The 11,733-nt window shown below is 40.8% G+C and overlaps 1 protein-coding gene across 4 annotated transcripts in view; it reads left to right on the forward strand.

Moving 5' to 3' along the window:
* stxbp6 (syntaxin binding protein 6 (amisyn)) overlaps window positions 1–7,223 on the forward strand; it is a 372,616-nt gene extending 365,393 nt beyond the window's left edge. For 2 of the 4 annotated variants that reach the window (XM_086003429.1, XM_086003433.1), the window contains 2 exons: window positions 2,733–2,764; window positions 6,135–7,223. In XM_086003429.1, coding sequence (XP_085859555.1) covers window positions 2,733–2,762 — 30 coding nt within the window. In that variant the 3' untranslated portion in view covers window positions 2,763–2,764; window positions 6,135–7,223. The remainder of the gene's footprint in view (window positions 1–2,732; window positions 2,765–6,134) is intronic. The other 2 variants (XR_015080283.1, XM_086003430.1) reach the window with 1 other exon arrangement.
* Window positions 7,224–11,733: the final 4,510 nt, after the last annotated feature.

The following is an 11,733-nucleotide window of genomic DNA, read 5'->3' on the forward strand; positions in this document are numbered from 1 at the left end:
CAAAATCAGAATGATCAGAAAGTCTACAGTACTGCAGTAACTGACAGGATAATAGCTTCCAACAGCCCCTATAGGGACACTGCAGATTCCTTGTACTGGTTGTCAGATTAATAACGACACGTCTATCTGCATGACATTGTTAGAAAACGTAACAAAGATCAGAATAGCTGGAGCAAAAGGTTTCTGTTGATTGTACTGATTTTATTTATGTTCATTTAGATACATATAAAAATAGCACTCTGCCTTCAGAATAGAATGGTGTTGCCTTTGACCCACTGCAGTTTCCTGTGGTAAAGGTAAAATTGTTTGATATTGCTGTGTAGTAAATTGAGGAATTGGTAAGTTTTATTGCAAAAAGGGCAACCAAGCCCAGAGCTGAGACTCTGAAGTTGTTCTTAAGTCTGATGTGGGTTCACACCCTTTTGGCTTACCATGTTTAGCTTCCGTTTCTGTTGGCCATGGACAGTTATAATGTAGTTTTGTGTCATCTGGTTAGTCTTGCAGTATTTTTTTTTATTGTAAATCAAATATTGGTGTCTTTTTCTTCATTGGAGATTTTCTCCTTGGGTTGAAAGACATCAGTGCTAAGCAATGCAGCATTTGGCACTTTCTGTGAATCAAGTACTTACAGTTAAATGCAGGAGAATATACCTTTGGACCTGTACAATAGTATTCCTTAACCTCTGTTAGTATCACAATTATTTTGTTTTATTTCTCACACTAGACATCCCATTAACCTCCCAGAATGAGCTATCAACAATATTTTTTTTTAATGGGCAGTTTTGCTGGTGACAACTGGATTTCAGATTTTCAGTCATTTCAGAAAGGACCCTTACAGCCAGCAGAGAGGGGTCCTCATTTCATCATAAAGCATGGAGCAGCAAAAGGCTATTTGGCCCATCAAGCTTGTTCTTTCCGCAGAATATGTACAATCTACTCATTTAATCATAAATTGACTTGCCCTCATACTTTCATTATTCAGCCTTGCCTAAAACCCTCCACAGATACCATCAGCTTATCCTGGTTCAATTAGCACAAGTCTTGTCTCATGGAATATTTGATGATTTCATGCATTTCCCTGCATTCTTGAATCCCGTTCCCAAACTAATATTTATCCATTTTTTTTGAGTTCATCAAAATAGTTCATCGAACCTGCTTTTATTGGATATCAGTACCACTGTGCTGCACTGAGGATTTATCTTTCTAATCTCACTTGAGATTTGTTCATTTTCAAACTCTAGTTCTGCCTGCGTTCTTCAAATCAAGTAGCTTTCTTATATCAACAGCATCTATGCTTCTCAGTACTCTAAAGCCCTCCACAATTTTTTTTTGCTCCAGTGAAAATGGTGTTTTGCCTTCAAGTCACAGAATCACAGAAACCCCACAGTGCAGATAGAGGCCATTTCGGCCCATCGAGCCTGCACCGACACATATCCCACCCGATCCCCGTAACCCCTACACCAACACATATCCCACCCTATCCCCGTAACCCCACGTATTTAATCCCCCTAACACTAAGGGTCAATTTATCATAGCCAATCAACCTAACCCGCACATCTTTGGACTGTGGGAGGAAACCGGAGCACCCGGAGTAAACCCACGCAAACACGGGGAGAATGTGCAAACTCCACACAGACAGTCGCCCGAGGCCGGATTCGAACCCGGGTCCCTGGCGCTGTGAGGCAACAGTGCTAACCACTATGCCACCGTGCTGCCTGTAGTTATAAGTCTTATAACTTCGAATCCCAAGTCGCAAAATGAATCTTTCTCTGAAACTTCCCCAAACTGTAAATATCCGTTTGAAGGTAGAGTACTCAAAGTTGCACACTGTATTCCAAATGTGGCCTCACAGGTGGTCGATACAAGATTAGAATAACTTCCTTTTGTATAGTCAAACGGAGTCGGGCTCAAAGTTTAAGTGTATGTCTGCGCAGATGGCAAATCATTAATACAGTTTTCAGGCTTAATAGAGATTACAGGTATCACAGATTGGTCTGTTAAACCTTGACAATTAAGCTTTAATTGGCCTAATTTGTGAACCATGCAGCAGCTACGGCAGTTCATCCGCAGTATTTTGCTATTGCACACCATGCAGTAGTTGCTGCACTTTTCACAAATTAGTTTATTGTGAGGAACCTAAGCCTTCATCTTGCAAGTGGGATCATCATTGTGTATCCTCTTTTATATGTGCAAAAAAAAAAAATTTTTTGGAATAAATTTTAACCACATTTCCTCAGCACCTGCTTACGACCACACAGCCTCAGTTAGTCAATACGATCGAGCAGTCGGATCCATGCAGTTCACAATAACTGGGGTGGATTTGAAAACCAGATCCTGGGGGGGCCTAAAGATAATGTTCTGACTCATTGTACCACTCAGATCCTTAATGTGTGTGTTCAGTGAATACCTCTGTACATTGTCGGGATTTGTCTGTGCGTGGTTTATTTTTGCATTTGGGTGTATAACAGCCTCACTTTTCAGCAGTAAATGCACTGGCTGGCATTCTACTGAAGTAGCAATCCGAGGTTTCTATCGTGACAACATTGGTCTTCAAATGGATGGTTAAGGCCATCTACCCAGTCATAGTAGTTGCTGCAGTCTCCACAAATTAGGAAAATGAAATGTTAATGACCAAATCTTAACCAACCAGTCTGTAGTTCCTGTGAACTCTGATCAAAAGTTGTCTGTCCATTGGGGCTGAACACTGTTGAACTTTACTTGTTCCTTTCCAGATTAACAATGTTCCATCCGTGCAGGCATAAAGGTAAACCTTTGCTCTTGTGTTAGAAATGATGGGAGGGATTTCTGATTGCGGGGGTGTGAAGGTGCTCTTTGTATTTACTGTTGAGATGCAAGGTTACTATTTTCTGACTAGCTGTATGGTGATGCCATATTGTATTGTGCAATGAGAAAGGGTTAATTAATAACCTTGTAGTAAAGGGGCCCTTAGAGAAGAGTGACCATAATATGATAGAATTTGATATTGCGTTTGAAAGTGATTTAGTTAAATCCTAAACTAGGGTCTTAAATCTAAACAAAACAAACTACGTAGGTATGAGGGGCGAGTTGGCTAAGGTAGATTGGGAAACTACATTAAAAGGTATGACTGTAGACAAGCAATGGCTAGCATTTAATGAATTAATACATAATTTACAAATATACATTCCTTTAAGGCACAAAAACCCCACAGGAAAAGTGGTCTAACCGTGGCTAACAAGAGAAGTTAAAGATAGTATTAGATCAAAGGAAGAGGCTTATAATGCTGCCAAAAAGAGCAGTAAGCCTGAGGATTGGGAGGATTTTAGAATTCAGCAAAGGAGAACAAAGAAATTGATAAAGAAAGGGAAAATAGAATATGAGAGTAAACTAGCGAGAGACATAAAAACAGTCTGTAAAAGCTTCTATAGATATGTTAAAAAGAAAAGATTAGCAAAAGTAACTGTGGGTCACTTACAAGCTGAGAAAGGAGAAATTATAATGGGGAATAAGGAAATGGCAGCAAAATTAAATAAATACTTTGTATCTGTCTTCAAGGAAGAAGATGCAAAAAACCTCATAGTGGAGAACCAAGGGTCTAGCAAGAATGAGAAACTGAAAGAAATTAGTATGAGTAAAAAAAAAAAGTACTGGAGAAATTAATGGGTCTGAAAGCTGATAAATCCCCTAGACCTGATGGCCTACATCCTAGGGTTTTGAAAGAGTTGGCTATAGAGATAGAGGATGCACTGGTTGTCATCTTCCAAAATTCCATTGATTCTAGAACAGTTCCCGAGGATTGAAAGGTAGCAAATGTAACCCCACTATTTAAGAAAGGAGGGAGAGAGAAAACTGAGAACTACAGACCAGTTAGCCTGAAATCAATAGTAGGGAAAATGCTAGAATCTATTGTTAAGGATGTGATAACAGGGCACTTAGAAAATAATAATAAGATTGGGCAGAGTCAACACGGATTTAATAAGGGAAATCGTGTTTGACAAATCTGTTGGAGTATTTTGAGGTTGTAACTAGCAGAATAGATATGGGGGAACCAATGGATGTGGTTTATTTGGATTTTCAGAAGGCATTCGATAAGGTGCCACACAAGAGGTTATTAAACAAAATTAGGGCTCATGGGACTGGGCCTTGGTTAACGGACAGAAAACAGGGAGTAGGAATAAACTGGTAATTTTCCAGTTGGCAGACTGTAACTAGTGGGGTACCGCAAGGATCGGTGCTTGGGCCTCAGCTATTCACAATCTATAATCAATGATTTGGATGAGGGGACCAAATGTAATATATCCAAGTTTGCTGATGATACAAAGCTCGGTGGGAATGTAAGTTGTGAGGAGGTGCAAAGAGGCTTCAAGGGGATATAGACAGGCTAAGTGAGTGGGCAACAACATGGCAAATGGAATATAATGTGGAGAAATGTAACGTTATCCACTTTGGTGGGAAAAATAGAAAAGCAGAGTTTTTTTTAAATGGTGAGAGATTGGGAAATGTTGGTATTCAGAGGTCCTTGTACACAAATCACTGAAGGATAACATGCAGGTACAGCAAGCAATTAGGAAAGCAAATGGCATGTTGGTCTTTATTACAAGAGGATTTGCATATAAGAGTAAATATGCCTTACTGTAATTATATAGGGCCCTGGTGAGACCACACCTGGAGTATTGTGTACATATTTGGTCTCCTTACCTAAGGAAGGATATACTTGCCATAGAGGAAGTGCAACAAAGGTTCACCAGCCTTCCGGACTCAATATCGAGTTCAACAATTTCAGATCATAAGCTGGGCCCCCATTTCATTTTCTCTTGTATTTGTTCCACTCCTTCCCCCCCCCCCCCCCCTTTCCTTTTGTTTCTCTCTCACACCTGGCAGCTATCTTTTGCCCTGCCAGTACACTTTACACCTAATCCCAGCCTATTACCATCTCGTCTAGCTTCTAATCTCTTTCACTTCTTTTGTTTCTTTTATCCGATCGCAGCCCTGCCTTCGATCTAGTTTCTTTTCTTTCCAGTTTTGAAGAAGGGTCCAACCCGAAACGTCAACTCAAATTTCTCTCCACGGATGTTGCCTGACCTGCTGAGTTTTTCCAGCTTTTTCTGTTGTTATTTCACCAGACTGATTCCTGGGATGGGAGGATTGTCCTATGAGGACAGATTGAGTAGACTAGGCCTGTATTTCCTAGAGTTTAGAAGAATGAGAGGTGATCTCATTGAAACATACAAGATTCTTACAGGGCTTGACAGGGTAGATGCAGGGAGGATGTTTCCCCTGGCTGGGGAGTCTAGAACCAGGGGTCACAGTCTCAGAATAAGGGGTCAGCCATTTAGGACTGAGATGAGGAGAAATTTCTTCACTCAGACGGGGGTGAATCTTTTGAATTCTCTACCCCAGAGGGCTGTGTTGGCTGTCGTTGAGTATATTCAAGACAGATCGATAGATTTTTGAATATTAAGGCAATCGCGGGATATGGGGATAGTGCAGGAAAGTGGAGTTGGGGTAGAAGATCAGCCATGATCTTATTGAATGGCAGAGCATGCTCGAGGGGCTGAATGGCCTGCTCCTGCTCCTATTTCTTATATTCTTATGTTCTTACGATTCCAACAGTAAGTTAAGCTGTTCAGTGGAAAGTTTAATTGAAATTACCTAAAGGTAACCTTTTAATAACTGGAAATGAGCCTTTTGGCAGTTGTAAATTGGTCTGGCTGATGGTGCGCAGGTAGCCATCACAGTGCCATTGCAAGCTGGAGAACCATATTTCAGGGAGCTTCCTTTCAGAATCTTCTGTCCTATAAAGTCTTCAAAATGTTTTCCAATTTACTCTATTACCTAGCAACTGCAGAAAATCATTTCAAAATATATTACATTCCTGTTCAATGGCACATTGATTCTTATTTGAGCAACTTCAAAATTCACAATTGCTTTGATTTGAGTTCATTTGTAATTTTAAATGTGGATATTTAACCCAAGGAACAATAGTCCTGAAAGATGTTAATATTCTCCTCAGCAAATGTTGTTAATTATAATGTAATGACTATAATTTGGTGCTGTGAGTTAGCAATTGAGATTCCATCATTGCTGACTAGCCATGTATTGCTGCTAATGAGTTATGATAATACAATCTCTTTTCCTTTTTTTTTTCCCCACAGCTTGCGATGAAGCACAAATGTTGAACAGTTGCCAAACAATTTGGGAGTTGTGTCCAGGGTGATCTTCACACAGAGCGACAGAAGTTTGTTAATGTACATTTCCTTTAATGGAAACTTATTTCTTCAAACTTGATGCTGCCAATATTAGAATCTGTTTCAATATTTTTTAAACTTTATTTAGCAATGTTTGACAAAAATAATGAAATATTAGCTTGATCGTTTTTCAGTGTCATTAGATTTCCAGGCTATTCATGGTCCTGAATGATTACAGCTGTAGGCTTTCATGTTATACAAACAGCTTTCAATTGATGATGTGTTGTATTACACCATATTAAATAATTTCAATAATGATTTTTTTTTTAACTCAATTAAAAAAATCTTGGATACATCTGGACAACGTACTGTAGCTGAATAGAGTTTTGTTATAGGAATTGGACTTTACGATATAGGAATTGGGCTTTTCAAACTATAACGTCACTACAACCGTGACTGAGCAATATGTTGTGTTCATTTTAATGACCTGACTCCTCATTTTAAAATCAACCAGTAATTGTCCTGATTACTGTGAAACTGGGACACTCGTACTGACTCGTGAGGAACTCTGGGATATTGTACGGCTGTGATGCAGTGAAGGAAATTCAAGATCTTTCAACCTCCATCTGGAGATTAGCACTAGTATATTATTAAGTAGCGTATTGGAAAAATAATTCAGGTAAATGTTTCATATTGAAGAATGTATCTGTAAAATGTTACAAGTTCAGATAGTTTATAATAAGACTGTCACACTTAACCACTGGTGTTCGGTAACAGTGAACACTGGAGAAGAACTGCTATTGATCTTGTACAACTATTTAAAAAACAAAAGGCAATCCTGCCGCTTCATATACTTTGTTAACCCTGACTGCAGCAGAGTGTGTGCTGTGGAGTTCTGTGCCCGTCTCTTCAGTGTGTGGGCTAGTGCTCTGTTCTACTGTTTCCAGCCTTAGTTGTCATTAAAAAAATTTGATTGTGCAACATGCTTTTTTTGTAAAAGCTTATGAGTCGTACTGTAACTGTTAAAATAATTAAAGAACATTTTTGTTTCAGTGGTAGATTTTTCAAAGGATTTACCTTAAAATAAATCCCCTGAAATACCCTAGGCTGCTCGTTAAGGTTGTGCATAATAGCACTGCACGTGTCTCTTTTGAAAATTCCAGTTAGCCTGCAAGCTCTTGCAGGATGCTGGTCCCTGATCAAGAACCTGTACCGTTTGCTGTTCGTATGGTAATTTTATTTTGTTAATTATTAATCAAAGTAAATTCCTGTATTTTAATGGCCCAGAATATGCTGAAGCGGGGCATCTCGTGGTGAGCGCCGTGAGTTGTATTTTTTTCTTCAGCTCCAATTATTTTTGCACTGCAAATTGCTGGTCGTGCACGCTGATAACGCGGCAAGGACAACGGGGAATCTGGGACCTTAGTGAACAACTGGACCAACCATCTGTCTCCGTAATCAGTGGAATTTAAGGATAAAGAAGCAGAGCGAACGACGGAGACAAAAATAGGGTGAATTAGAGTCAAGTTAGATACGGAAAGAGAAATAAAGCAAGGGAAAGAAAGATTGGTTTAAGCGAGAGAGGAAAAAAATAGAAAGGTAAAGCAAGAAAAAATTTTAATTTTTTAAATACCTCTAGGAACAGTTTACTGCCTGCAAGAGTGAGACTCCACAGTTTCAATTGTTGCGTTTCTGGGCCTCCGAGGTTGTGTGGCATTGCAGGAGCATAAATCGCCCATTAACAGGGTCCTTACGCTGTGTAATGGAAGCCCTACCTTTCTGCAGCGAGTTTAATTCATATTTATGGGGAAAATCCAGCAACTTCTCGACACTGATGGGGAGGTCGACGGTGAGATCCCGTTTTTGTGAGAATAACGATGGAGCGGCGCACCTTGTCCACCAATTTATGGCAATTTGCAACTCATGGCATAGCTTCTCCTCACCACAAACTGCTGGGTTTTCTACACACGAATAACGGTGTGCACTGTGAACTCGCCGTTATTTTTCTAGCAAATTCTGGATCAATATTCCACAGCATTCATGTCAAGCTAGTCTTGTGACTTAAAAAAATATTTATTTTTTCTTGCCTGAGGAGAATGCCAGGAGCCACAGGCATTTTAAGTATTCTATATACATTGCTATAGGCCCAGCAGATTCAACTGAAAGTAAACATATATTCTAATAATCTAAAGAGCTGGAATCCTCACTTGAATTTTGTAAACAAATAGTTTTTACAAACCATTAAAAGAGCAGCTTTTCAAATATGTGAACTAAGCACGTTCATCTGGTTTATTTTGGTCAGCCAGCTGGAAACACATCACCATGTTTAAGAATCTTTGAACCAAGCTAATGAGAAATCCACATGGGTCGTTTGTCTGCTGTTGAGTGCACACTCTCTCTTCCCTTAGACACTTTCCCTACTTAACGAAGTCTAGAGAGTATATGCAGGTTAGCAGAGGGAAAGCTTAGGGACCCCAAGTGTATATAAGGGTACAGCTGGAGTTTAACCAGCTAAAACCACACTGCCTACTCAGCCCAAAGCCAGTCAGCCTCCTAAAATAAAAACAGAAAATGCTGGAGATCCCCAGCAGCAATGTACCCTGTAAGTTGCACGGTGTGCAGCTGTGTGGGCTGCTTGCCAGCGTTACAATAGGGAAAACCGCCCATGCCCGGGAATTTGAATGGGCTGTGCAGCCCGTTAAAGGGGCCGCCCACCCCCCAAATAAATTAAAGGGAACATTGCTAGGCAGGTCAGGCAGCATCTGTGGAGAGCTGAACAGAGTTAAGGTTTCAGATCGATGACCTTTCGTTTGTCCAGCTCGGGCCATCCTACCCATTGACTTGCAGGGTTATTTGGAGCCACATGGGAAGGATTCCAGCCCTCAGTGAATGGTTTATCCATTCAGTTTTCATGCTGTCTTGTCCATCATCAACCATGCCCTGGAGTACTGCAGACCTGTCTGGCATAGGTACCAGATTATTGCGTCTACCTCAGAGGGTTGTCTTGCTTTTCAACTTTAATCAAGCACGTCACTAGAGAATCTACTTCCCTCTATTTTCATCCCCTCCCCAGGTGGATAATTGTTAGTTGGTCATCACATGATTGACAGGTTTGGGTTTGAATCATTGCTTGGTGGACAGCAGCAGCACTGCATGGTGGGCAGCAGAACTCGCCGTAAAATGTGTAAATGCATTGCCACAAACCGCCTGTCCAAGAACAAATCTATATTTTAAAAAAAATTGAAGACTGGTTCTCTTTTTTTACTCAACCCGCTCAATTAAAGTTCTAAAAGTTTGAAACTGTAAGCACTGCGACAAGATGAGAAAAGTGCAGCGTTCAGTGATTTTTGATACTACTAAACAAGAGATGGGCATCCTGTTGCAAATTCACAATTTGCCAGTTGCTGCTAACTTTCTCCTTCAGTGGTTTACCTGTAAAATGGACCACACTCTGTCCACGCACAAGGATAGAAATTAGTTTGGGTTAATTACTGCCATAGATGAGCTTGTCAGGAGTGAACCCTCTGCTTAGAAAATGAGAGAAAATCATTTTGCTTCAGCGTTTCAAGATTTTGCTGCAACATAATTAGGCGTGCCCATTCCTGCAGACTTGGAAGTGGTTAATACTGTATATGAGTATGATGACATGACATATAGTTGCCTTTGTTTGGGAGGATGGGCCCTAATGTACCCCAGCTGTTTCTCAGCCTCCAAGTGTGAACTCTGTGCAGGATGTTCTCAGAACAGGAACAGTGACAGCTGTGTTGATTCATTCTATTTAGTACATTGAGGCATCAGTTACAAACTGGCAAGTGTGTCTGCAGCTGAGCTAAATCACACGCAAAGCAAAGGGAAAGAGTAGGTCATCAAAATGGAAAATTGCATAGAATTCAAACAATTGTTTATATTCAGAAACCATTTAACTGCTAAAGCTTATGACCAGCACATTCTTCTAAACCTATTTTAATTTTGTGATCCAAACAACAACAATTTGCATTTATATAGTACCTTTTTAATGTAGTAAAACTTTCCAAGGCGCGTCACAAGAGTGTTATCAAACAAAACTTGACACTGTCACATGAGATATTAAGACAGGTGAGCAAAAGCTTGGTTAAAGTGGTAGGTTTTGAGGAGAGTCTTAAAGGAAGAGAGCGAGGCGGAGAGGTTTAGGGAGGGAATTCCAAAGCTTAGGGCCTAGGCAGCTGAAGGCACGGCTGCCAATGGGGGAGCGATGAAAATCGGGGATGCGCAAGAGGCCAGAATTGTAGTAGTACAGAGTACTTGGAGTGCTGTAGGGCTGGAGGAGGTTACAGAGATGGGGAAGGGCGAGGCCATGGAGGGATTTGAAAACAATGAGAATTTTTAAATCGAGCCATTGCTGGACTGGTAGCCAATGTAGGTCAGTGAGCATGGGTGACTGGAGAACGGGATGGTGTGAGTTAGGATACGTGCAGCAGAGTTTTTGGATGAGCTCAAGCTAATGGAGGGTGCAAGTTGGGAGGTTGGCCAGAGGAGCATTGCACAGATTGTTGTTCAGGATAGAGTGATGGTTTCACACTATCTTCCCAAATCCCTATCCTGTAACTTTAGAAGGTGGTGGTGGGCCTTCCTTGCTAGGCCACTTCAGAGGGAAGTTAAGGATCCACCATGTTGGTGTGGAACTGGAGTCCCATATTGGCCAGACCAAATAACAACAGCAGGTTTCCTATCTTAAATGACATTGGCCCAGAAATTCGGGTCGCCAAGGGTGAGTACGCATGGGGTACTCACCCGTAGGCCCAACGGAAGTGCCGGTTTCGTGCATGCACTGTGCATGCGCGGGAAACCGGAACTTCCGTTCCCTTAAAGGAAGGGGTTCACAGGTTGAACGCGTACGCCGGAGAGGCAGCTCGTGCGCATGGAACTTGCAGTTTTTTTGCAGGTTTCTCTGGGAGGGTAAGTCTCCAGGAGTTACACTTTTAAAAAGCAGGCGCAAGGCCTGCTTTTAACAAGGTAAGTGGTGAATTCATTAAAATTAAAATATTTTTTCCACAGGTTTATTATTTTTAAATACTTTAAAGAAAGGTAAGTTTATTTTTAGCCCCATTAGAAAATGTAATTAATTTTTTCAAAAATTTAAATTGTTTAGAATAGTTATTTCATGTAATTTATAGTTATTTTAAAAATGTGATTTAAAAAAAAAAAAAATTATTTGAAGTTTTAGTGATGTTTTGGGGCTTATTATTTATAGTTTTGACAGCTCTTCCTGTCAATTTTATGATTGGGCATTTCCCTGCTACCATTGGCTCTCCATGGCCCACGTGATCCCAGGGGATGCATCGAACTAACCGCCTCTGGGATACGCAAGCACTGTGCGCCGGCAGTTGGAGGAGGCCCAGGATCAGAATCCCACAGGGGCCCACGGCACAACGGCTGGCGCGCAAGGTAAGTGCAGGTCGGAGGCTTGCACCCGCGGGAAGCCTCCAACCCGAATTTCTGGGCCAATATATTTTGCAACAGTCCACTGTTTCTACTGTAATGGAATCATAACCCCTCAAAGTTTACAAAAATGTTTTTGCTATAATAG

The sequence above is a fragment of the Somniosus microcephalus genome, chromosome 12 (assembly GCF_052327205.1).
Source record: "Somniosus microcephalus isolate GS21.2 chromosome 12, FLI_Smic_1.0, whole genome shotgun sequence".
Classification (NCBI taxonomy): Eukaryota; Metazoa; Chordata; class Chondrichthyes; order Squaliformes; family Somniosidae; genus Somniosus; species Somniosus microcephalus.